General features: G+C 49.2%; 8 protein-coding genes; 5 read left to right on the top strand and 3 right to left on the bottom strand.

Moving 5' to 3' along the window:
- Positions 1-246: 246 nt before the first annotated feature.
- Positions 247-1,564, bottom strand: FFUJ_03009 (related to tRNA dihydrouridine synthase; the record flags this gene model as incomplete). XM_023574808.1 has 2 exons in its annotated part: positions 247-1,367; positions 1,423-1,564. The coding sequence occupies 2 exons, from the start codon at positions 1,562-1,564 to the stop codon at positions 247-249; spliced, it is 1,263 nt and encodes a 420-aa protein (XP_023428097.1).
- A 3,688-nt stretch (positions 1,565-5,252) lies between these two features.
- On the top strand, positions 5,253-8,784 carry FFUJ_03010 (uncharacterized protein; the record flags this gene model as incomplete). XM_023574809.1 has 2 exons in its annotated part: positions 5,253-8,676; positions 8,726-8,784. The coding sequence occupies 2 exons, from the start codon at positions 5,253-5,255 to the stop codon at positions 8,782-8,784; spliced, it is 3,483 nt and encodes a 1,160-aa protein (XP_023428098.1).
- A 2,701-nt stretch (positions 8,785-11,485) lies between these two features.
- FFUJ_03011 (probable oxysterol-binding protein) lies at positions 11,486-13,412 on the top strand (the record flags this gene model as incomplete). XM_023574810.1 has 7 exons in its annotated part: positions 11,486-11,597; positions 11,713-11,818; positions 11,872-11,982; positions 12,033-12,311; positions 12,397-12,646; positions 12,697-13,010; positions 13,061-13,412. 7 exons carry the CDS (start codon positions 11,486-11,488, stop codon positions 13,410-13,412), a joined length of 1,524 nt encoding a protein of 507 aa, XP_023428099.1.
- A 407-nt stretch (positions 13,413-13,819) lies between these two features.
- On the bottom strand, positions 13,820-14,568 carry FFUJ_03012 (probable splicing factor u2af 35 kd subunit (small subunit); the record flags this gene model as incomplete). XM_023574811.1 has 3 exons in its annotated part: positions 13,820-14,148; positions 14,205-14,439; positions 14,503-14,568. The coding sequence occupies 3 exons, from the start codon at positions 14,566-14,568 to the stop codon at positions 13,820-13,822; spliced, it is 630 nt and encodes a 209-aa protein (XP_023428100.1).
- Positions 14,569-15,175: 607 nt separating this feature from the next.
- Positions 15,176-17,323, top strand: FFUJ_03013 (related to ELMO2 protein; the record flags this gene model as incomplete). Its single annotated transcript, XM_023574812.1, has 1 exon — positions 15,176-17,323. The coding sequence occupies one exon, from the start codon at positions 15,176-15,178 to the stop codon at positions 17,321-17,323; it is 2,148 nt and encodes a 715-aa protein (XP_023428101.1).
- A 2,822-nt stretch (positions 17,324-20,145) lies between these two features.
- On the top strand, positions 20,146-21,839 carry FFUJ_03014 (YIP3-like protein; the record flags this gene model as incomplete). XM_023574813.1 has 2 exons in its annotated part: positions 20,146-20,617; positions 20,668-21,839. The coding sequence occupies 2 exons, from the start codon at positions 20,146-20,148 to the stop codon at positions 21,837-21,839; spliced, it is 1,644 nt and encodes a 547-aa protein (XP_023428102.1).
- Positions 21,840-23,128: 1,289 nt separating this feature from the next.
- On the top strand, positions 23,129-23,696 carry FFUJ_03015 (probable PEX4-E2 ubiquitin-conjugating enzyme-peroxin; the record flags this gene model as incomplete). XM_023574814.1 has 2 exons in its annotated part: positions 23,129-23,321; positions 23,371-23,696. 2 exons carry the CDS (start codon positions 23,129-23,131, stop codon positions 23,694-23,696), a joined length of 519 nt encoding a protein of 172 aa, XP_023428103.1.
- A 713-nt stretch (positions 23,697-24,409) lies between these two features.
- On the bottom strand, positions 24,410-25,555 carry FFUJ_03016 (probable mannosyltransferase required for complex glycosylation; the record flags this gene model as incomplete). Its single annotated transcript, XM_023574815.1, has 1 exon — positions 24,410-25,555. One exon carries the CDS (start codon positions 25,553-25,555, stop codon positions 24,410-24,412), a length of 1,146 nt encoding a protein of 381 aa, XP_023428104.1.
- Positions 25,556-25,992: the final 437 nt, after the last annotated feature.

Below are 25,992 nucleotides of genomic sequence, written 5' to 3' on the forward strand. Positions count from 1 at the left end.
TGTATGTATTTGAATAGGCTGGGCTTCCTTTCCTTTTTTGCATGAAAAAGAAAAACATTCCTTGCCGCCGTTATTCCTTCTCCTTCATGACCTAATGATGCGGTAGCTTTCTATGTGCTCTGTTCCCAAACCCTTGCCCTCTGAGCCTCTGTCCTCAACTCCATGTAATGCGAACCCAAGGTTTCTAATTCAACCGTACGCCCCTTGTCATTTCCTCACCTTTGTACCGTCGAACTGACCCTTTTCCTAAACAGGCGTTGCAATTGGTGCAGGTTCAGATGTCTTCAACTGCTTCACGGGTCTGTTATCAGACATTCTCCGCTTGCGCTTCTGTTCATTTTCTTCTTCTGACTTCACCGGCAGTGAATTGGCCTGTGCGTTGGCCCTTTTTGCAGCCCTCTTTGCGGCCTTCTCTGCAGCTTTCCCCTGCAGGGGCTGATCCAGCCCTCGCTTGCTATCTATAATACGAGCGGACTCGAGGTGTTTTTCGAGTGATAGCGCCTTGCAGATGCTCTTATAATTCTTGGACTGGTTCATTGGCTGGTAAGATTTTGACTTTCCAGGGACCATGTTTGAGAGCAGGAACTTGGTGTTACCGAACCGGTTGTCAACATCAATCGCAGTCTTCACATAATGATCGACAACTTCTTCCCAGGGTGCCAGTCCGCCATCTGCTACACTCCTGAAGCAGCTTGGGTTCTTCTCAGCCGCAGCTGCAATCATTGCACCGTCCGCACCGAACTCTTTGGCGAGCTGGAGACCTTGGTCCCTATCCTCAACGTCGCCGTTCATCAAGCAGGCAACACCATACTCATGGCAGACTTCCGCAATCATACGGAGTTGCCCTCTAATAGCCCGCTCTCTGGGCCTCATAGGTGTCGTCCGGCAATGGATGGTTAGTCCTGTAATGCCTGTCGCACAAAGACGGCGGACGAGCGCCTCTGTTTCCGCCGCGGTGTCGAGGAGTCTGATCTTAACGCTTATTCCAATCTCAAATTCAGGGGTAATGTTTTTAACAAGAGCTTCAAGAATAGCGCACAGTTTATCTGGAGTCTTGAGAAGAGCGGCACCCATTCCTCCGCTAGTGCTGAAGGGCTTTGGGCAACCAGCGTTGACATCAATGCCGGCAACATCTGCGGCCACCAGCCTAGCGGCTGCCACTGCACGATCGGGATCTGATGTGCCGATTTGGAAGATAAGCTTGTCTTTTTCAACATCTGGCAGCATTCTGTAAATTATGCTCTCCTTGGCATCCGGAGGAGGGTCCTTCTGGCCATGGGATGAGAGACGATACCACTCTATCGTTTTTGAGTCTTCATCAAATCGACGACAAGTTCCAATCATGGAGTAATCCACAGTTTCAGGACCTGTCGGCTGGAGTTAGAAAATGATATCTTGACATATTTTTGCTGTGCATCTCACCCCAGACAAGATCTGCGCCATACTTGAGAGCCAAAAGTCTTGATGGAAGCTCTCCTGAGCGAACCATAGGCGCAAGAACAACCTTGCCACGGTAATCTACACCCCGTCGAGGAATGGGTACTCGCTTGACTTCTGTAGCCATGGTTCGTCGGATTATCTGCGTGAGCATGCCTGGTTGGCAAACGTTTACATCCTTCTGCCGTTTGGGACAGTGACTAGCTGTATAAATTCTTCACAGAATGTGAATGGAGGCGATTTTTGTTAGTCATCAACAGGCTTTCTTATCGATAAGATCACATAGTCTATCCCTGGGAACATGCGCAACCTGGCTTAACCTACATCGAGGGTTGATGAGAACGATGATCCAAGTAATAAGAGACTTTGGCAGACTGAAATATGTGATGACCATGTTATTGAGACATGCAGATGTTAGATAACTATTGCTCTATTCAAGCGTGAATCGCGAACAAGGATGTATTAGTACGGGCCTTTGATAGGTTTGACTATCAAATCTATCTCGACGGCGAACCATCGCATGCAAGGTCACGCATACAGATTCATCTCTCTACACGTTTCACGAGAGTCTGGTCAGAAAGCTTGACTTTGACCAATGTATTTATTTCTCTCTCACACACCTGGACACAAATCTCACGGCCAAGGCTGATAGACTGAAAGTTCCACAGGGAGACAATTTCATTTTATTTATTGTTTACTTGGTCTTAGATCAGACTCCACCGAGTTGGAATTGCATATCTGCATTCATACCAACCATTGCTTGATTATACTGTATTATCGCGGTTTCTTCGCTGAGAAATGTATTGGCAATGCAATATCACTTCAGGCGCCATGCCATCGATGCACGTACTGTGACAGGGAGCATGTAGCACGCTCCTGCTGGACATAAGCTTTGTGGACACAGTCTGCAATACGAGGTCTAAAAAGAGAACCGCCTCGGCTCGGAGTGACGCTTGAAGAGCTGCTATTTATCGTCGCGGAGAATTTGGGAAGCTAACGATATACGAGAACTGCATGCGAACAAGCTACTAGGTAGTATGGAGAGGAAATAAGTGAGCGACTGGGACACGAAATGAACCAATACGATATTGCCATGGCTCCCATTCACTTCACGCTCTCATCATGCCTTGAATGGCTACACAACTATAAATTTCCTACCTATTAGATCAAGTTACATAGTACGCCAGCGCATACATACGTTTCTCTCAGCCGGCTACAGATTACCTAAGAAGGTCCTATATCGTACACAAAGTCTTGAGAAGAGACTAGAACTCGATGAAGGAACGGATATGAATCATACATACACAGCAGAGGGGCCTCCAAGAGCCCAGCCCCACGTTCCATCCAATCCAACCACCCGCCTGAGATGCTAAAGTTAGTACAGCACTAGCCTCTATGTAGTCTCCGAGTATGTACTTACTGGCAGGATTTGATACAACGCCTGCAAGACCTTACCTGAGCTAAGCTAGTACAAACAAGATCCGATTCGAGAGATTTGATGAGGAGAAACATCAAGGGGTAGATAAGAATGTTTCCCAAGACGAAATAACAGTGAGATATTTTGACAAGTGAAGGGAGACATCGTGAGAGTTGCGACATATCCAGTCAAGCTTTAGTGGGTAAATGTAACTACATTACTGTATACCAAACATTGGACGTTCCGATGTTCTGGACGGTGGAATAACGGGCTACGGCCGTAGCCGATAGTCTGAGGGGACCTGTGTGTTTCAGCCCGGCACTCACAAGCCACCATTGCGCACTTGTCCCTAGAGGATTAGTTAGGGGTTTGATCCTCGAACTTTCGGACCACACGCGGACAAAGCCCTATTCGTCCTTCAGACACGAGGGAGGCTACCGAATTGGGAAGCGCTGCGAGGGCAGATCTGCTACGCATTGGACTCTTCACAAGGGAAACGGTCTCGTCATCACTCTCGGCACAACAATGAACAGCTTGCGCAACCATAGGTCGATCAGCCACTAACACGGCCGACACCAAGTGCCTAATGAGTGTGAGTGGAGGCTGATGAGTCTGGAGTGGATGGGGAAATCGAATTAAGGGTCTCGTTCTGCACCTTCACAATCTCCAGTATCCAGGATGATAGCATGATGGCTCTGAAGGGGGAGTCAGGTGGTCTGGCAGGGTAATTTGTGGCGAGAGCCATTATTCGTATGTTACTAGTAATTATGTCGATATGCCCAAACTTCGTCACTGTAAAATCTGGTTCGTTCATTGTGCGGTACGGAGTACACGGCAAAGATTGACCGGAGCTGACACTATCGACGTATCTTGCCCTACGGACAGCGTTGGAGAGAGAATACCTCGACAGTCCATATATATTAGTACAGTACCTTATTAGGACCTACCTATTAGCCGCACGTTGGCGATTTCCAGATTTTACGTTTGCGAAGCGCGTTAAATAACTCGTGTACTGCAATTGTCGTGTTGATGATGAATGTTCGGTATGGATCTTGATTTGACTGTTGCCAGGTAACTTGGTCTTGACTTGGCCGCCCAACCAACCAGGGACCACTCACTTGCTGCCCTTTGATGTTGATCCCTGTGACTCTGAAACTCCCCTGGATCATCGCTCATGGGGACTTCAGCAAAGTCAGGCACACATACCCGGCCTGTCACAAATTCACCTCCCCTCTCTTTTCTGACCTCATCTTTCTGTTCCATCCTCTACAGTAACACTTCGTCTTTAGTATTTGGTGTTGAGTCGGCATTGTTAGTGCCTAGTAGGTACTCCCTTGTCGACTATCTGTATTCGGTGATCCAATCAACCACATCGCTTTCTCATCCTTCGTTATATGCAATTCGTTCTATACGACAGAGGAGCCGCCGCTGGCCAGACCAAGTACGAGGAAATAAGGTAGGAAGGGAAGAAAAGACCCTTTCTTGGCACATTCTCCCTCTACCATTCATCCTTGCTCAGCCCATCCCTGCTCGTGCTCTCCCCTGCCCGCAACTGGAGCCTGAGTTGGTGCCCTGGCGACAAAGGAGAATTGCCTGTGCACTTGACTTGAGCCGTAGCGTAGCGTAGTAGAATAGCGCAGCGCAAACGCAGTAGGTACACACGGTCTCATCCCCGGCCGAGGGTGTTCTCCCATCTGCCCAACGTTCTGCTGTATGTAACATTCGAGCCCAGAGGGTGGTTGTACATACATACACGTACAAAGATTGGATTGGCCATTGCATGTCTGATCTCTATGAATCTGGTGCACTTCCTTTTCCTTCCTTTCCCACCTACCTACCTACCCAGTTAATATTCTCGGTTCTTGTTCGACCTGGAGGCCTGCATCGAAGCAGCACACAACGCCTCACCTCCATCTTCCCCGCCATATCGAGGTACACCACCCGCCGCCATTGCCAACAGCCAGGTACCTTACCTTAGCTCACTTGCACCTCAACTCCGCCCACGATTGCTTATCGCAGATATCCCCTAACTCTCGACGACCCCTTTGTCAGACTCGCCACAAAGAACTCATCAACGACCTGCTTTGACCTTTGGCCGACCGTCAAGCGCCACCAGATAGAACCGCCCGCCTACATCCCCACATGTCCGACGGTTGTTCCTCGTGTCGCCAGAAACAAGCCTGCCTCATTGGACGACTCCACTATCTCTACTGCTCCGGTACCGTCCTGTAACCGTTCCAGTAGAGGTGACAGCGACCAGGAACCACGTCTCTCCGTTCCTGCAAAGACATAGATAGGCGTTCTGTGCTTACTATCCTCGACTCAACTCTCAGTTTCTCCTCTTTGGGTCAATGTCGGTGTGCTGAACCTTTCGCTTCCCTTCCGCATTATATCCCCCATGGAGAACGACATACCTACCATCCAGGTCCCTGATGGGCGATCTTCGAGGAGAGACCGCCTTATGGGCAAGCTGTTTGGTGCCAAAGACCGCAAAGGTGAAGAAGCGCGGTCCGCTGCCAATGTCGAATCATTCCTCCACAGCTCCTCAGACAATCTAACAATCACAAACCCTCCCCCGCCTCCCCCGCCGTCGTCGCTTCCAAAGCTGGCCAAGCTCGATACCACATCCATCTCTCGTTATCCTCAAGCTTTAGGACTTAATCATGCAGCCCAGCAAAATCGTCCTCTCGTCGCAGGTCGACCTGATACCACAAAGTCACCGAGACGAAGCCCACGGCCCAACAAGAAAGGTCTGACGGTTAGGTTTGATGATACTGCCCCCGAAATAATTGGTGAAGGAGGTGACGAGTCCGAGATACCTACTCAAGAGATCTCGAAGCGCAAAGTAGCCCGTCCCAAGCAACAACCGCAAGTATCACAACCACCACAACCTCCTGCTCATCGCAGAGCCCCAATGCCACCAGGACGACCCCCTCCTCCTGATTCAGCTGCTTCAGGCTCACCCGTAGACGATTTCCGACCAAAGCCTTTGTCTCGAACCCAAACAGGCTTCTCGTCAATTTACACTCCCGATTCCGACGAAGAGCCTGAGGCTGGACTTGACTGTAATTCTAAATCAGACGAGCTGGCCTCACCTGTATCTGCGCAGCAGCACTCACTTAGCCCAGGGAGACCAATAGGCGCGAGGTTTTTGGGTCCAGCAGCAAGACAAGATGAGAATAGGAGGTCATATATCGAGATTCATTCTGCACAGCAGCGAGAGGCAGAAGGCAGGGCCTTTGCTGAAGCTGCTCGGGTAGCCAGTGCTACCTCTGCATCCTCACACAATTGGGACGATCCTCATTCCGCCACGCCTCTTTCGTCTTCACCAGTTGAATCTCGAAGACGAGGGCCCCCATCTCCCGAAGCTCAGGCCTCGAAACCGAGCCTCGAGTACAGTCCTGCAGCTTCTCTCCATTCCAACTCATCCTCGTATTCTCCTCCCGCGCCCCCAGCCGCAGTTCCAGCCTCTGCTCCTAGCTTATCTGGGTCAGCGTCTGGGGCTCAGGCTCCAGCTCCCACTGCGGTTTCTGCAACCTCTACTCCAACCTCAGAAGTCAACCAATTGTCGAGGCAACCGAGCATCGCACCGCAGCGTGCTCCTCCCATGATGGCTTCTAGAGCGTTGTCTGTAAGAGTCGCTGACGGTACTTCTGCGGCTGCTGAGCAAGCCCTTGAGACATTCACCTCCAGGACAAGCCATCTTTTTGAGCTCTTTCGCCTCCATGCGGAATCCGTGAAGCCTCTGTCGACCTGTTCATTGATTGAATTCGGCCGTGGCGCACTATGGTGGTTTCTCAAAGGTCGCATGGGTTTGGAGGTCGCAATCCGGGAAAGGCCCAATTCCCCTCAGGGCCAGATGCAAAACGACAGGGATCGCCAGCAGGCATATGCTAATTTGGCCAAAGCATTCTGGCTTTGCGAGCTTGTAATTCCAGAAATTGCACAAGCGCAGGGGATTGAAATTGATCCCGAAGTCGACGACGTGAGCACGAGTCTGGTCTCAGCGCTTAAGAAGCTGGCCATGTCTATGAAACGTAACGGCTTCTTGCCTCCTGAAGATGCATTTTTACCACAGAGCATAGACAAGTCGATATGGGTTGATTACCCACCTCTGAGCCAAGACATGATTGCTCTTCTTTCTGGCAACTGGGCTTCGGGTCTCACAGCGATGACAAGCCCGATGTCCAAGTTGAGGCTTCTTGATTCTCTTCCTGTGGGCGATACTACCGACAACTTCAACTATGGCAGAGTGCCAGCTGATGCCTATCTTATGGAACAAGGCCATGAAGACCAAAAACTTTACTTTCCGTGTTTGCTCTCAATGGTTCGTCCGCAGAAGTCTACCGGGCTTGTTTTCATCCTCGCCAGTCAGAACGGTCACGTACAGCTTGTCATTCAAGAGAATAAGAATGTTGGTCCAATCTGGGACGATGTGCGATGGCGAAAGGAAACATGCACAGTCGACATTCGATTACGACGTGGCTTCATGTTGACCATTCAACTTGTTCAGCAAGACTTTAGAACACTGTGGAACATGTACGATTTTGGAAGCAAGGTCAACAACTCCCTTTATCCACGAAGTGATGAGAGCATGGTATTCAGGTCAACATTGCGGTCGTTCCAGGTCATGGATGCAGACCCCAACTATCGTCAATTCCCCAAAGAGCCGACACCGTATTGTGAGATCTCGCTTTTTGAGAAGCTTTACAAGGAGAACGGCCCCGCAGCTACTCGTACATGGCATCTTGGTTTCCGAATCGCGGTGGTGACTGGACCAAAGACAAGGACACTGAGTGGTGTTCAACATGTGTATTCCCCAGCTCAGCCTGTACAGTTCGGATTCTTTCGTGGTGATGGCGATGCTCCGTCTTTGGCTATCAAGTATGAGAATGGCAAATCCAAGGGACGCATGGTGATGGTGTTTAGTGATGATAAGGCAAGAATCAAGTTTCACTCGATTCTTACCGGAACCGCTCTGGATCATGACGAGAAGATTTACTCAGACGTGCCACTCAAGAACTTCTCTGTGGCTCAAAGCCTCCGTGAACCCCTGGGTATGGCTCCATTCAGTCGCATGCCTTGGAAGGCCGTGAGGGTGGTCAATGATGAGTATGGCGGAGAGATGCCCCCAACAGTACTGGCCGATCACCTCAAAGTTGTAATAGACTACCAGAATGGTAATGTTGCTGATCGCATCAATGTGGCGCCTGGGGAGTTACGTGTTAGGCTGGAAGTGAGCAACGCTAAAGTCTTTCGAGTTCTTCGGCAACCACAAAAAGACATGACTATCTCGGTCTCTGAGGCGCAGGTGCCGAAAGAGCTCCCCAGGAACATGTCTGATGCATTGCAGCTGCTTCGACACAACCAAACGATCCGAACGTTCGAGTTCAATAATTTGAAGGACCTGCACGATTTCCAATATGCAATGACGGGGTTCGAGGTGATCTTCGATGCCCTCGCAGTCACATTTGCCATCCAGCGACGTCGTATGGTTGTACCAATTCACAAAAAATGGGAAGCAGGATACACCCGAATCCAGGTTATACGACAGGAAGACAAACAGTTACAGCTGCTGGCCTTCTTCGAGGACTTCCATCACGGCCACTGCATGAACTTCCTCTTGAAGGGGACCGACGTTTACGAAAGTGTACAACGAAGTAGCAAATGTGGTATCAAGTTTGTTGACGCCAAGTTCCCTCTACCACGACTACCAGCAGACAAAGACGGCGACTACGACGACATGGCATTTGTCTGCCTCGACCTCCCAGATTTACCAGGCGAGCATGATGATATTTCCATTTTGTTTGAGAACGAATCAGGTTAGTGAATATAGTGAATAATAACTTGGGCAATGCTGACAATGAATAGACCGAGACGCGCTGGCGCAGTGCTTACCGGCACCAATTAAAGGTTCAAAAAAGAAATGAACCGTCATTGAAGAGCATGGCCGTGAGACGCATGCGTCTCTGAAATCGAACAAAAGGCCGAGATGAGATTCTTTATACCCAGAACGGAACTGCCAATGAGTAAGGGATATCGCGGCAGCTCGACTGCCGTGAGGAAGACAAATCGGAGGTCCGGGATACCACAAGAGTCCGAAACCCGTACCTGATGGAACAGCTAGAGCAACGGGTCGAATTAGATCGGTACTCCCGGACGACGGAGACATCGAGAAGCCGAAATCGCAAGAACGAAAGGAGTTGGACTTGTATATGGGCTATATTTGAAATAAAGCCCCAAGCAAATCTGGAATGATTGATGGGTCGGCTCGAACACGATAATACCTCAGTTTGACCTGGTCGGAAGTGCCGGCCTCGGCGAATCATCACCTGAAGCAAGCCGCATCGCTTTTGTTCTCTTTTATCTATATTTTTATGTGGGAATGTTCTATCATATCATTGAATACCAAGAGGAGAGAGGGTGAGAACCAGAGGTAGATAGACCACTCTACGAGTAGATGTTTCATCCATTATGGCTTGGATGGTAAGGAGAAATGGAGCAACCAAGAGCAGGTCATAGGTACTCTTATGGACTGGGTATGCAAGCAGTCAGTCGCTAGAGACAACAATATTAAAATACTGTTGACGAATTATGCTGCACCGTTAGGAGGCTTTTACCAGTAGTTACTGCATCCACCCAAGCCCGGAGGAGCCTCAGCCTTAAGAAGAAAGGGTCTAGAGGGACCCGGGCCGAGTGGGACCGAAGCTTGATAGCTGTCGTCGTGATTGGGTCAGGCGTTTCGTATCGTTACAATACGAGGATGTTAGTACGCACGTACTAGGTAGCTTGGAGTATCAGGTTGTTGACTGGACTCGTTTACATTAGTTAGTAGTCTTGACATGTGAGATGGCAGCCATTTGGCTATTTAATCGCTCACCCACTTATACGGTGAGCGTGCTGATTATCTATAATTTATGAGTAATGAATGCTTTAATGAACGAACGTCTTGAAAACAACCACTCCTTGTTTGGGTCGGTACGGTAAGGTACTTGTTAGATCTCCCTCCCTCCAGTGCAGTGTGGATGATATCATTCACTGTGGTACAGTACAGTCAGCACTGATTCGACTGCATGACGTTCCCGCTGGGCTGGAATGGTTGGTGTGTGTGAGCTCATGGCTCTGACGTAGTTCAAACCAAGCTCCCTGTTAGCTCCAGTGCGGTTCAGCTTGCGACGAGAGAATATTTACCTAGTATCAACTCCTATGCTACAATCTTTTACGACGGACACTAATTAATAAGAGGGAAATGCCCATATTGACTCTAACTACACAGGCAGGGGAGTATACAAACACAAGGACCTCATGACAGATTCCATTCGGGACATATTCACTCTCCAGGGTTTTTCCTTGGCAGTCAGGGCAGACTTCAGCCCCCACTTCCTGGTCAACGCAAAGATAATCCTTCTCCATCGCGGGGCAGATCTGATGGATTGGTTCATGGAAATGATTGGATCTTTATTACATAGGCACCTACGGTAGGGTAGTCTTCTTCTCGATGCCTGCTCAGATGGTTGATGCCGCCACTTGCCATCATTACCTTACTTGCACTACCTAACTGATCCTAATCTGCCTTGGAAGGTGTTCAGAAACGTGATCCTTTCAGTGCCCATCCTCCCCTGGCGTCACTCTGGTCATTTCAAGGCCGTTTTTGTCAATACCGGGCCATCCGTTCCGTCATTGCCATAGCTATTGCCCTCTTCTCTCCCTACCTGCCCAGATACCTACCTACCTGATCTTTGGTGATTGACTGCCTCGCCGTTTCTTAATATCTTTTTCTCCCCCCATCCAATCCAATCCAACATTACCCTGCTCAACTCGGCTTTATACTCCATAGCAATTATTATTCTCACTTCGTCACCTCCGTTGAACCACCGCTCGCAAACGATATCGCTATTTCTCAAGCTCCACTTGAGCTTGAGCTCTCTGAACGTTGTGACTGCCTGTCTGTCTGCCTACATCATATAGGCCCCCGCACCCAGCCCAACAAAGCTCGCATTGCGCCTCTAATAAAGGACTGTCGTCCTCTACGTTCATCTGGTTGTATCCCATAGTTATCGATATTCTTTGAGAGCCTCAGCAAACAAACCCGTTCGCAAACCTACGTCCCTACCCAGGCAGCAGCCTCTAGCAGCAAGAAGCAATGGTCATGGGTCTTGTTTCTCATGGACGCCGCAGGACCGGCAGCACCGCCAGTGAGTTTGCCTATCCTCTTTCTCGTCCTATAAAGAATCGGAGCCTCTTGTGACGGCTCAATGCGCAATCGACCCCGTGGAATCTTCCGCTTGCTACACTGAATTTGCGTTGCCGTCTCCCTTGTTCAAGACGTCACCTAGAGGCTGCAGTATCGGCATAGGTCGTGGTAGCTTGGAGCTCTAGTGAAGGACGGCCCCCCTTCTGTTCTGTTCTGTTCTCTATTCGGTTCAAGCGCTCACTCACCCACATCCTTTCACATTGGATCCCCACCCAGCAAATCCGAATCCTCCGTCCCTGTCCCTATCCCTGACCTTACAGTTATTGATTGAGTTCTGTTCTTGCCCCTCCCAAATCTGCACCCCTCCAAAATCCCTTGTATTTTTCTTGGGGAAAAATTATCTTTTTATTTCTCTTCTTGGCCGCTAAAGAGTCGCTATGTTGACAAACTGGTTCTCGCAACCTGCAGGCACTCGCTCCTCTACTGATGACCCTCGTGGTCCCGACGCTGAGGATGACACCCTAGTGATGGAGCCCGATCAGGGCAATGGTGAGCCCCTCCTTCGTTGCAGGTTGCGTCGACTTTCGCAGTAACGGTGCGATTGCGACTCAAACCGACCGCCTCAGGCTTTCGACTTTGGACTGACTATCGTGATGTTTTCAAGTCCTCTCCCATATTATCTCCCAGCTGCGACCCGGGGCCGACCTGAGTCGTGTCGTTCTTCCCACCTTCATTCTCGAACCCCGCAGTATGCTCGAGCGCATCACGAAGTGAATTCCCCTGTCTAAGTCATGAAAACCAGAGGTTAACTTGTTGGCTGCAGCTTCATGTGTCACCCCGAAATGCTCCTTCAAATTCCATCCATAGACGACCCCGTCGAGCGCTTTGTATCCGTAGTCAAGTTCTACCTCAGTGGTTGGCATATTCGTCCTCCGTGAGTTTGTGCTTGTTGATGTCGATGCGCCGGTTACTGACAATCTGTAGAGGCGTCAAGAAACCTTTGAACCCTATCTTGGGTGAGATCTTCACCTGTTACTGGGATTTTGAAGATGGAAAGCGCGCATATTACATCTCTGAACAGACTTCCCACCACCCGCCTAAGTCGAGTTACTTCTACATGGCCCCAGACCACCACATTCGTATTGACGGAACACTCAAGCCTCGGAGTCGTTTCCTGGGAAATTCTGCCGCCAGTCTGATGGAAGGTATTGCATTTCTAAGTTTGCTGAACCGCGGAAAGGACGCTGCAAAAGGGGAGCAATAGTATGTTGACCCAACGCACTCAGCTCTTGCATGGCCATGTGGCTCTGCAGTGCGTATTCATCGTATGTATTCTAACAGGATGCAGTATTCTCACCCAACCCAACATGTATGCCCGAGGCATTCTGTTTGGCAAAATGAAGTACGAGCTCGGCGATCATAGCTTTGTCCGATGCCCTGAACTCGACTTGGTTGCTGATGTCGACTTCAAAACAAAAGGCTGGGTCGGTGGTACTTATAATGCCATTGGCGGAGTGATCAAGCGTGAGAGCACTGGCGAGGTCTTGTTTGAGCTCTCTGGCCTCTGGAGTGAGGAGATGTATATCAAAGACATGACGGTCGGTACACCTACTTACAACCCAAGCTCATTTTTAGCTAATATGATTAGACTGGTCACCGAGAGATGTTCTTCAACGCTCTGAGATCAAAGCCCTCACCACCAACTGTTCGACCAATCGAGGAGCAAGAGGAACGAGAGTCTCAGCGACTGTGGGATAAGACGGCTAGAGCTGTCAAGGACCGCAACCATGAACTTGCCACAGACGAGAAGACCAAGATTGAAGACCGACAACGTGAAGAAGCTGCCCAACGAGCACAGGAAAACATCGAATGGCACCCACGACTATTCAGGAGAGTCCAAGGTGGTCCCGGTGGACTGGAAGAAGGCGAAGAAGATCTGGAATGGGTCATTAACGCCAACATGTAAGTGCTGGCAAACTTACTCAGTTGGCATTTCACTAACACGTATCCAGTGATCATGCGGCGACACCTGAGAAGCAAGCTGAGCAAATTATGGCAATCTATCCCATCGTCAAGGGACAAAAGCCGAATCAACGAAACGTCATCCCCCCGCACAGTCCTTCTGCCAAGCCTGCGCAAACAGCATCAGCTCAACCGGTAGAGAATCATATCGACGATAACCTCATCAACTTTGACGAAATATCTCCGCCTGCTAAGCCGGATCAGACACCCGCTGCTGAACAAGCAACAAAGCAATCTGAGATCCAAGGCTTGCTCAACTCCACAGGAAAGAAAGCCGACGGACCACTGATTGACTTCACAAACGATCTGAAAAAGGAGCTACCATCTGCCACACAACAATAAAACGCGATGAAGAAATGAATATCAGTTATGTCAAGATATGGAACGAGGCAGTGAGGACTGACTTTGCCTGGGAACAATTGGACTAAGACAGAAGCAGGGAATAGGCAGGCTACATCAACATTGGCGCGCATCGGAATTAGTTATACACGGGGTTTTGCATTCTCCGTGGGTTTACAAAGAGTCAGAAGGGTTTCAACACCGGCCTCCGCCAGGTGACTACTGCAATATTCTTTTTGAGATATATTTGATGAAGGGAGGGGTATCCGTAATGGTTGAATCGCCCAAGAATCCTTACATTAAAACTATTAGAACAAATCCCCAGCCCCTATAACGCCGTGACCGTGCCATCCAAATTGCATTTCTTGCCATCGAAGGCCCTTCACCACTCAGTACCAGTATACAAGCCACTAGTAGCGACGTCTTGTGGGTTCAGGTGTAGGTGAGCGGGACGCGCTCTTCTCATCACGACCACGCTCCTTTAGCCACTTCTTTGTGCTCAAAGTGAGATCGCGATCGAGTTCTTCGCTAGGGTTCTTCCGGTGGATGAAATTGCAGAACCCTCCTCGAACACACCCTTCTCCAGAGTTAAGTCGGCAACAAGCCTCGCGGAAGTCGGTGACAGGGCTTAATTCGCAGTATATCGGGCGCGCAGCATACCATCGACTGTTGAGCTCATCGCAAGCTTTTTGGGCCGACTCTTCGTACTTGAAGCGGGCGTAGACGTTGCCGATCAAGTCTATTCGAAATTAGCATGGGAAGACTACAGAGAGTTCGGGAAAGATGACGACTTACGATCATTGTTGTTGTCACAAACAACAAGCTCCTCCAGCTCTCCGTATTTGCAAAGCTCACACCAGATATCCTCGTAGAAGGCGTCGAAATGGTTTTGTAGTTGAGAAGGATTCATTCGATTTTTGGGATCGTAAGCCGGATTCTGGTAGAGGTTGGGCATCAGGATCGTTTGACTGTACGAAGGCTTGACGTGTTTTCGCGAGCAGCGATCGCCATGACGACAAGCACCGATTTTCTACGTGGGCGCGGACAGAGTCAGTAATCTGGACTTGCGACTGAGACGCGTTTCAGGACTTACGAAGTAGAAAGAGCAGTTGACCTTGTCGAGTTCTGTACCGAAGATTGAGGCAAGAAAGTTGGCCATTGTTGCGGTTCTGTTGGACAGTAGATAAACGAGGCGACAGCAAGTTGATGAAGGCTTGGAAAGGATTTGAGATCGAATATGGAAATCAATTGCAGGCGTCGAAGATGCTTATTGAGGTACGTACCTTCTCACGTGCAACGGAAGACTCCAGCCTTCCGGTCTGTGGCTTGGTAAGCCTCGCCGCCACAGATCCCACACCTGACTAAAAGCTAGCGCTATTCTTCTGACAGGGTTGATTCAATACCCTTTTCACCAGCCTGAGACGCAAGCCTCTCCTGAAGAGCTCCGAGAGGCTAAAGTCCAAGTTAGTGTGGAGAGCTCCCCCAAACAGTTTATGGCAATTGGTTTAATTTCGACAGGGTCTTTGTTCAGGACCTCTTAGTTAAGGTTAAGGGGACGAAACACAACACAATCGCAGCCAGGTGATCTCCTGCTCCTATACTCTCAACCATACGACGTAACTACAGTCTGATCGCCGAACCCACATATGAAACATACACAATTGTTTTCTTAATATGCATCGTCGGGCAATGACAGCAACATCATAAGGTCTTTGTTGTCCGCTCTCTCTCTCTGTTTGTTTACCTAAAGGACCAATACCTCGACCATGGATCAAGCAGACATCCCCGCGCTGCTGGCGCGAATGGCGAGTGATGAAGATGCTTCGCGCAAGATGGCAGTATTTAAACTGCAAAACTCGATTAATGATCCAGCATTTGCCGATGTTTTCATATCATCGGGCGGTCTAGTCGTCCTCCGTCGACTCATCATGACATCTGCTGGCAACACACTCGCATACTCTCTTCAAAGTCTTACCCGATTGCTGGAAGTCGATATGGGATGGGATATCTTTGAGGGCCCAACTGCAAGCGATCTCGTCGAGCGTGTCGTCGAATTGATCGTTACAAACCCTCTTGTCAACATCCTCAGAGGAGCCATGTCTATCTTGGTCGCACTCGTTGGCCATTCCCAGTCTACCAACCAAAGTGATGTCGCGAACCGAACACCAGGAACCTTTGGCTTCCGCGCCCTGAAACCTGCCGTGGCTGTGCACCCGAACTTTTTCGAGCTGGTTATACAGCAGCTGCAGAGCGCAGATCATGCCCTGTGTGCCAATGCACTGATGTTGATCAACGCCCTGATCCGAGACGCCGTATCGGGCGAGAGTACAACAAATGGTGGAAAGGCCAACGCGGGTTCAGGAGAGGACTGGGCCAAGTTCATCAAGCGGTTACAAGACTTGGGGCTGATTAAGGCAGTTCACAGGCTCATGCAAAGTTCTGCGCTTCAGGACCTGGCACATCCCATGCTGGAGTTTCAAACACTGACCAAGATTCTTTTGAGGAAGTGGCGCGAAGTCGATGTTGATCTCGAGCGACCCGAGCACCGAAGGGCTCTCAAGGGACTTCATCTGGCGAGTGCACCGGAGCGAGCTCACGTAAACGGACATTCCCCGGGACAAGAGTCGCACGAGGCCCCAGGGAAGAAGGGCAGCCGGCGGCACAATCCAGAAAAATGGAGGAGACTGGGATTCGAGACGGAGAGTCCGGCACAGGAGTTCGATATGACTGGCTTCTTGGGTATGATGGACCTGAGCGACTATGTCCGCAGGAATGAGGATGGATTTCAGAAGCTGCTGCTCGAACAGGCAGGGAAGCCTACACCTGAGCGCTGCCCCGTGGCCAGGGCCAGTTTCGCTGTGACAATGATACTGTACGACCACTTCGACGTGGACAAGACGGATCTGGATGATGTCAGGGGCTACCAGTTATTGGAGGCCAAAGATCACGACAGATTATTCAGACCCCTACTCCTCCAGTGGTCTCGGCTACACACTGCCGGCTTGTATACCTTTTTCCGTGTCTGGAAACTCACTGGCGCGGAACAGGGTGACTTTGAAAAGGTGGTCGAGCTGGTTAGAATTTTGATCGACTGCGTTGTCGGAGGAGCTACAAGGACCAAGGATGTGGCCGAGGTGGAAGAAGAGATGCAGGAGTACGACGTACCGCGACTGCGAGAGCAGCAAATGTGCCTGTTGGAAATGTCGTTTGAGAGCACATGGGGTCAGCACCTACAACAAGTGAGGGAAGAGCTGAAACAAGAGGCTCTGCAATTCGTCAAGGAGCAGCGAATTCGATGCCTCCTACAAGGATCTTGGTTCTCAAAGCCGGCACCTAAGCGAGACAATGGGGCAGTGAAGCACAGACTATTCACACCTACCCCTTGGCGATATGCAAAACTCTCTCATAACCGACGGTATCTACACTACGCCGACTTCGAGGAAAGGACAGTAACGGCGCCCGGCTTGGATTCATTGGGTGAAAAGGTCGATCTCAGTACTATCAGCTCTGTTGTGTCCAATGTTTCGGCGCCCAACGAAGACACCCGGAGCACCATGAGTGATTTGATGGGCAAGGATGCAACTCCCAAGACAACAACCAAGATCACCGTCTACAGTTTCGTAAACGCAACGGAAGCGGCAAGGGGAACGGATAGCAAGGAGCAGCCCATCTTTACTTTGTGGCCACTGAGCCACAGCCTGGCCTCGGAATGGCTGGACGGACTCTTGATGCTACTGAACCAAGCACCCATAACGGCGGAGACCAACAAGCTTGTGAATCTGGTGAGCGAGTACGGGCTCAAGATCCGACTATTGAACGTCCGAATGGACACAGCATTTGAGGGCCCGGAGCCCGGGGCTGGAGTGATACCGAGCCGGGAAGGTCTTGATGAGGATTACTTTTTTGAAGTGTGAGCGCGAAAGGTGGCTGAGCATATTGTTTTCTCTTTTGTCATGTTCGATTGTATTTGGCGATTCATAAATATACCCCATATCGTTGCACGGCAAGGCCAATATAGACAGGCATAGCGAGCGTTGTTTGGACAAGCTCAATACAGCTGGAAGAAGAACATATCAGATATAAGTGAGGTATTTAATATTGGGCATGTTGCTGAATATTTTATGCTTTATCATGATGATAGTATAGCATTCGCATTGCTCATTACTTTGTTTACATGTATCCTAAAACATGATATTTTAAAATATGGCCTATGTAAAAGTACGAATTCGCCATATTATTTTATGGCATGAGAAAAGTTCATGATGGCATACGTTGATTCGAAGCTCAGACTTCTCTTTGATCTTGTCGTAAACTTTTACCTACTTGATGGCCTCGAGTTCCGAAGGAAAAGGATCTCATCTTCCTTCTCAGATAGCGGTCACTCATGCAACGGTGATCAGTTCTAAACTTCTAGTGGAGGGGGGGATTGAATGGCATAGAACGTTCGGCTTCAGGCCGATTCGGAGGCAAGCCAAGGAAGCGGTCCGGGGGTACGGGGGTCGGCAATGGATTAATGGGCCTCCTCCGTAGCTAGGGGCAAGTCAAGATGAAGGATCTGACAAGGCCTGGGAGGCTAAGTATCAGTACAAAGGACTCTAGATTGTAACTTGCAGAAATTATTAGTCCCATGTAATTTGTTTTTTTTTCTTCTTCTTCTTCTCTTTCTTTGTGAGATACCGACTTAAAAGCATGCCAAAACCTCAAAGTCAGTTTCAATCAGTCGATCAACATTGGAGAGCTAGGACAGTAGTACATGGAAAGGCAAGGTAGAGCTGGCTTGGGCAGCTCGGAACGGTTTTCAATGGAGCTTCGAGGTTGGAGTGGCAGAGTGGCATGCGTTGGTGGATCTGCAGACAGATCGTGGATCATGATGGTTGGATCGTGTAACGGTACAATGGAGAGAGATCCAATTCTGCTGAAGTGGGCTGGCCTGATATGGGCTGAGTTGTATTGCATATGGTATCTGTAAAACCTAGGTACCTACTTTACTAACTGTGAGTTTCCCCTCTCGCAGGCTCCATGATAGAATGATGAATACTTTGAGTTACCTACTTTAGGTACTCATGGCACAGTTAGACAAGTCTCCCAATCCTCCCTCTGTACGTAAAGAGTACTAATGCAACAAACTTGCCAGAAAACCCAGCGTAGGTACTAGTTAGTTAGTTCTTCCACTCGGAGAAACAATGACAAAGACGCTGAGGCACACATCAGTAGCGGTGACGCCTCGTCTTCCACTTGGCTTGCTGCAACTGGTGTCGCGTGCATAAGCGTGAGGCCCCTCTCTGCTCTGCTCTGCATCTGCGTTGTTTGGAGAGGAGCAGGAAAAAAGTTACAACCCGGTTTTTAGCTGTACGAGCTACAAGCAAGCTCCCGGACTGGCCATGTCCCTCCTCGGATCCCAGCGGAAGAGGAAAGAAGAGAGGATTGCGGTGTGCAATTCGATCCAATGCTGATCATGTCGTGCGTGATTGGGCTCTTTTGTTTATTTATTTTTGTTCTTGGGTATTTTAAGGCAAGGTGCTAAGGTATCAAGAGTGAAGCAAGAAAAATGCGGAGCTACACTACTAGGTACTGGGTATAGCAGCCTTTGTATTTAGTTTTCTTCTTCCCTCGTCTTTCCTCTCCCTTTCCCTTCTTCTTCTCCTCTAGGTCAGTCATTGATATGGCCCTCCTCCAATAAAACCTCATCTGTTTGGGTTGGAGAGGAGACGGCGACAAGAATTGAGCTCAAATATACTCGTCGAGCCTCTCTCTTTCGGAGGGGAGAGGCATTGTTGCGGGCTGCCAGCCCAGTTTGAAACTGGCTGGAGATCAGCAACCTTTACTGGTTCATCTCCCTGACCGAATATTTCGTAAATATCGAATTCCTTCCATCACCGCCTCATCCTTCACCTTCGGGCACGTCTGGGGCAGATCCCGTTCCGTGGTACGTACCTTTTTGAGATATCTCTTCAGCTGTGGAGAACAGTCAGTCCCGTCAGTCTTGGCCCTGCCGAGCTGGAGAGGCTGACTACCCCCTGAAGCCTCAAGCCTGAAGCCCTGAAGCGAGGAAGCCAAAGCTGACAGGATACGCGTCCCTCTAGCAAATCACGTCTCGGAGAAAAAAAGAGTTAAGCCCCTAAAAAAGGACAGCCAATCTTATCGGTAATCTGGACAGTACCAGTTTATCACTGGATAGGTTCCCATTGCAGTACTCTGTAGTACAGAACAACAAATTACCTACCCAAACTACCCCTTCTCCCAATATCGCAGTGCAAATAATCTTGCAACATTCCGTTCATTTCTTGGACTCAAAGCCTTTTCGAAATTGCCGATAAAACTGCGTCTCGGTATGCTTGCCCCTTTTTTCTTACTTACCCAGATACCAAAGTTATCTTATCCTTTTCGTCAGCTTGTGGCTTCCCCTTTGATTAGCCTGCGCCTCGTATCCCATCCCCTTAACATGTGTTATTTCTTCCTGCCAGCTTGTCCTCAATTTTTCTCTGCTGCCTGAATCCGCATTCATTATCACTTTCTTTGCGCTAACTTCTGATTTCTTCACTCAGTTCATCGCCAGAGTATCCATTCTTTCACATTGAACACGCAATTGACTTTCGTCACTCGTCCGGATTGATAATTCTGTTGCCTACACTCTGAGGCCATAAAAGCATCCACTCGATTCGCTAAGCAGTCTATACTCTTTCCACGCCAACAAAACCAACCGTTTTCTGAGAGTTCATCGCACGAATCAGCCATCATGTCTCGCATTCAGATCCCTCTCGACGTTATCACGTCCCGCCTCAACTTCGGCGATCGCTTCCAGGGCCTTCGATCCGGTCCCCTCAGCGGCCGCTTCTCCAACTTGCGACCCGTTGGCGAGTTTCTTGACTTCAAGCGTCTCTCTAAGCCTGCCAACTTTGTTGAGATGCAGTCGCGCGTCAACTACAACTTGAGCCACTACTCCAGCAACTATGCTGTTATCTTTGTTATGCTGAGCATTTACGCCCTGCTCACAAACTGGTTGCTGCTCTTCGACATCATCCTTGTAGTTGTCGGCATGTGGTTCATTGGGAAGCTCGATGGCCATGATCTCGAGATTGGCACTTTCCGTGCTTCTTGTTCGCAGCTTTATACTGCACTCGTTTGCGTCGCCGTTCCTCTGGGTCTGATAGCTTCACCTTTCACTACCCTGCTCTGGCTTATTGGCGCATCTGGCGTGACCATCCTCGGTCACGCTGCATTTTTGGACAAGCCCATCGATGAGGCTTTTTCCGGGGAGGCGGTCTAGGTGGTCGGCCGCAATCTCCCGAATTCGCGCCCCAATGGGGAAGACCATCGAGGCGCAGTCGGAGGAGAACAGACGGGGACTCTGCGTCTCGCGGACGTCAAGGAAGAGACGTTCGTGTGGAGGAGTTGGATTCAGATGAGGATGCACGAGGTGTTGGTGCCAGCTCAGGTACGCGCTTTGCTAGCGATTCTCTTCGTTTTACGGGAATAGATTTGGGTAATCGAGAACGGGGCTTGGTACGAAGGGGTGATTATCAGGATTCGGAGGACTCAGAGGATGACAGTGAGAGCAGTGAGGATGAGGAATTTGAACAGTATCTTGCCGAACTGGCTGTTCGTGATCGGGAGGAAGCCCTGGTCCAGTCGGCAATGCACAGAATCGAACGTGCAAAGGCCAAGGGAAGAACAGATGTTGATCTCAATGAGGAAGAAATGGGTGCTCTGGAGCGGCGGCGGAAGAGAGACGAGGCAGCGAAGAAGAAGAAGAGCGGCAAGAAGCGCAAAGATCAGCGAGTCGCTGTGCCTCTTACCCAGCTCGAGCCGTCATCGCGCAAAAAGAAAGCACCCCCAGTCTCCAGCCAACCACGCACACAGTCACGAGCCCGGCAATCTTCTTCTAACAGCAACCTTACCGAGGATCAAGACCGTTCGTCTCGACCTTCCATGGGCTATTTCCCACCACCAGCAACAGCCGGCCGACCACGCTCAGGGACCTCGTCACAGAGACCTCAAAGTCGAGTGAGGGCCCCTTCTAATAGTCGTCAGCCTTCTGATAGCTCCGTGATTGTTCGTCGGGGTAGGAACTCGAGTCAAGCTCCCCTTGATCCCTTCCAGTTCCAGGTTCCAGGCGCTCAGGCCTCTAGTCCAGCTGGATCATGGAGACAATTCTCAGGGGCTCAGCGTTCATCACGGGGATCCCGTCAAATCAACGGGTCCAGCGAGGAAGGGAGCGAGAGCGAGGATGAGTCTGATGAGGAAAGAGAAGCATCAGTAGAGACGACATCAAGCGACGATGTTGGCAGTGGAGCTCAGATTGTCGTTGAGGAATCATCTCCTGAGCCTTCTAAGCCCGAGCCAGTCAGGAGGAATCCACCTCGTACTTCTGCTTCATCATCCACATCCAAGCGAAAGCCTGCGGCAAATGGTGGGCGAAGGAAAAAGTAAAGAGTTATGATGCTAGACCAAAAGAGAAGATTATCCCTCTGTTCCAGAAAATCCACGTCTCTATTCAATATTTGTAGACTATCAATTATTTCTGCCAGACTATGTCCATCTCCCAATCTTTGTTATTGAACATGGCCAAGTTCACGACATCGTGTCAAACAGCATTTTCACATGAAAGGGGTCGTTAGCAACGAAGGTTGAGCCACGCTGCCACAGCCACTGGCCCGTTGAGCTGGCATTTGCAAAGTAGGTAAAATTATGCTCCAAAAGTCCGTGAACAGGCATACAGTGCACACCTTAAACTCCACTTTTACTTAACTTTTAAAGACTTATAAAATAATAAATAAAATAGCTAAAAATATATATTTAATTTTATATTATAATTTAACTATTAAATAATATTATATTAAGAAATTAAAGCTTTTTATAAAGGTTATATAGTTTTATAAAGGTTTTTAAAAAGAGTAAGCTTTTAAAGATAATTATAAGGTAATAATAGAAGAAAATACAGTATAAATAAAAATTATACCCTAGAATTCGCACTAATTCTTACCCTTTACTTTAAAAGCTATATATCTTTAAAACTACTTAATAAAATAAAAAAGTTTATATATAAAAAGTATTATTTAAAGGTTAAATTATTATATTATATATTTTATTTTATTTTTATATTTCTATAATACTATTTAATCTTAAGATATAGCTAGTTAATTTAATATGTGGCACTGTGTGGTGTTCACAGACTTTTGGAGCATAATTTTACCTAATAGTATGGAGCCAGGGGCCTAGTACCTAGATGGGGGAGGAAAGAAAAGTCAGGACCTTGACCCTAAGCGATGAAAATATTTAGGTAAATCTAGCCTAAGCTTAAGGGGTTCTTTGCTAAGATCATTCTGACACCCTATATCAAGGTCGGATGTTTTCTTGCTCCCTGAGGCCTACCTTAGGTAGTGCTTAACCCCACGTACGTACCCAAGGTTGGACAGATCAGACATGGAAGTAACCACAGCCTAAGGAGTACATGCGAGCATCCTCGGCTCTGGCCGACCTAGGTAGGTACCCTTGTAATATGGAAGTCGCCAGCTGGGCATGCCGAGGGGAGCTCAACAGCTAAAACGTGACGAAATAAGTCACGACCCCAACCAGCTGTAGCTTCGTCCCATCCCCAACTCCCACTTCGACTCCAACTTCAAGAGTCTCGCCCAAACCCTTTGAAACTCATTGAACTTGAAAAATACCTCACCGCATCATCACTCCGCCTGGCCCTGATATCGCATTCAGTCAAAGCAATGCCACCATCGTCATCAAACTCAGCCGCTGCGTCGCGAAGCGCAAGTCGGCGACTGATAAAGGAGTTGGATACATGGAGCACAGAGCAAAAGGAAGAGAAGGGCATCGAACGTCTTGGACCAGTCAACGAGGGCGACTTGATGGAGTGGGAAGCCGTCATCAACGGACGAGATATAGGCCACGGCTACGATGGTCAGCTCAGCTCTTGATTTTGCCATCTTCATCTACTAACATCTTGCAGAGGGGCGCTGGCTCATCAATATTTCCATCCCATCGACTTACCCCCTCGCACCACCGAAGATGACGTTCGTCACGCCCATTGTTCACCCGAATATTGCCCTTCAAACTGGCGAGATCTGCCTCGACCTGCTCAAGGACGCATGGACACCTGCATATAGTGTCTTGGAGTGTGTTCGAGCCGTGCGCATGTTGCTGGGCTGCCCTGAGACCGATAGCCCACTTAACGTGGACGTTGCGGCCTTGTTACGCTCCGGCGATGTGCTTGGTACGAGGAAACTAGTCGAGTTTTGGTGTCGGGATTCTGATGGGCGATATGAGGGGCCTTGAAATGTTGGCTACATATGGAGTTTGCGCCGGTTGAAGATGGGGGATACGCTTGAATTCAGGTGGCACAATATGGAGTTTTGGTTCGCATGGAAGGTTTATTGATACACCTAGGTAAGAAGTTGCATGTCAGATTGGGCTTACAGATGTTCTTGAGTTTATTGTTCGAGCGGTATCGCATGATTCTCAGTACCTAATAATATTAAAATTCACGAGACGACAACTTTATTTGAAAATGTTCCCAAAACTTGTATTGAACAGCTTAACACGCGCACTCGCAGATGCCGATCTAAAGGTATTCCATGATTCTTCCTCCACTTTCGCATTGCATGCCCGAATGTTCTTACAGAAATTTGTAAGCCAATACAATATGCATATCTTTAAAAAGGCGCGATATCTTCCCTGAAGCTATTGCGGTGTTTTTCTTTTCTTTTCTTTTTCTCTGGCAACGAGGCTTCCATTCCCCTCTGTTTTTCAATAAATGTCCAGAGGATGCACTGCTAAACGCCATGACCTGTACCCGCCCAAATTGAATCGTGATTTGCCCAACAATAGCTATTAAGCAACTACTTCAGGTCCTAATCCCAGAGCAGCATGCTTGTCTTCTTGGCATAAGAACTAGAAAACAGAGGCCGTAAAAGGAGATGGATCATGTTGCCCTCGTGAAGGCGTGGCAACGTTATTCGTTATAGTGATAGACCTATCGTAGAAAGTCATTAGTGCCAGATCTTGGCTGCAACAGAGAAATGGCTGACCTTGTAATTGGGCAGGCCATATGGCTGCCAGCCTAATCGCTTAGCCATTTTGGCGAATCCCTCAGTCTCAATAAGATGGTAGAAGGGGAAGGGAGGGAACATGGCACCATCGCGATGCACATCTGCCTTGACTAGAAGCGCAGTGCCTCCAACTCCATCAAGTGGGATGACCAGATTACGGTCACCGCCTTCAACAGCCAGGTATGCCATAAGCATTCGATATGTTGGCATTTCAGCGTAGCCCTCGAGAAGAATTTCGTCGGGTCCCATCTTGGCAGCGAGTGCCAGTGCTGTTTCGCTGTCTTGCCAGCTGTTAAAATCGTATGGCCGCTCGGCCATTTGCTTATGTTCCTCGTCATAATATCGCTGGAAGCAGTTTGGGACAATGAGCGGCTTATCGAACGAGGCGAGATCCTGGATCAGGGTTGTGGGGGTCTCAATGATGTCGGCATCTAGCCACAGGACCCAGGAGGTATCGGGTCCGAGAGTCGTGAACAGTAGTGAATTCCGGGCCTTCGACATAACCTCGCGACGGGCCTTCTGGTTTTTAAGCTTGTGGCGTTCGGCTTCATCCTGCGAAACAATAGCAGGATCAAAATCTTGGCGAAGAATAATGATGCTCTTGAATTTGTCACCCTCACGGCCATGCTTTTGCGTCTTGTGGATGTGCTCTTGGAGTTCGGTGGTGGCTTGGTTGCCCTCCTTGGTTTTGGGTAGGATGAACCCCAATGTGATGAGTTCATGAGGATAAGTCAAGCGCAAAAGATTGTCCCAGTAGCCGGGGTAGAATCGAGACATGGGAGTTAGGATGAGGACATTTTCTCGGTTCGCGATGGGCGAAGTTGTAATGGTGACATTGTTAAGGTTGTAGTGCACAACGGGTGGTGGCTTGAGCGGTACGCCAGATCGGGATTTTGACTTTCGGTACGGTGAAGTCGGCGGCGAGAGGTGATGTTCTGCAGTTATGGACTCGAATCGGCGAGCGGTTGCGGATTTGCCCGACGGGGAGACGAGGAAGACGATGATGAAGATGCACAGGATCGCTCCGAGCGCGAGGGTCAAGGGATTCGTCTTCTTGAGACGAACCGCCCCCATGGGTCGGGCCATGAGATGTGTATTAATGCGCCTGAGAGGCGGCGAGGTGTTCGGGTATACCAGAGAGTGCGACAGCACCAGCTATCGCGAGGAAGTCGAGGGCATCAAATTAAATGTTGAAGCTGTTTCAAGATGCGCCGCGAGGGACAGCTCAGGAATAAGTGATAGGGGGTTAAGATAGATTCGTATAAACGGTTGAATTCTCAACTATAGCCTTTGAAGAGGCAAAAGACAGACAAGAGAAAAAGAAGAAACGGTCGTAGCAGACGAGACTGAGCGAAGGGGTAATATGACAGGAATACGAAGTGGTTCTCTGGCCTCCAAAGGGATAATTAACTGAAGACACAGCGACTGAAGGGTTCAGTTGGCTGAGTCCCCAGAACAGGTCTAGCGCTGAGACCCGGGCATGGATCCCATCGGTGAATCCCAGCAGATAACACCTAGGAACC

Source organism: Fusarium fujikuroi, chromosome FFUJ_chr03 (assembly GCF_900079805.1).
Source record: "Fusarium fujikuroi IMI 58289 draft genome, chromosome FFUJ_chr03".
Classification (NCBI taxonomy): domain Eukaryota; kingdom Fungi; phylum Ascomycota; class Sordariomycetes; order Hypocreales; family Nectriaceae; genus Fusarium; species Fusarium fujikuroi.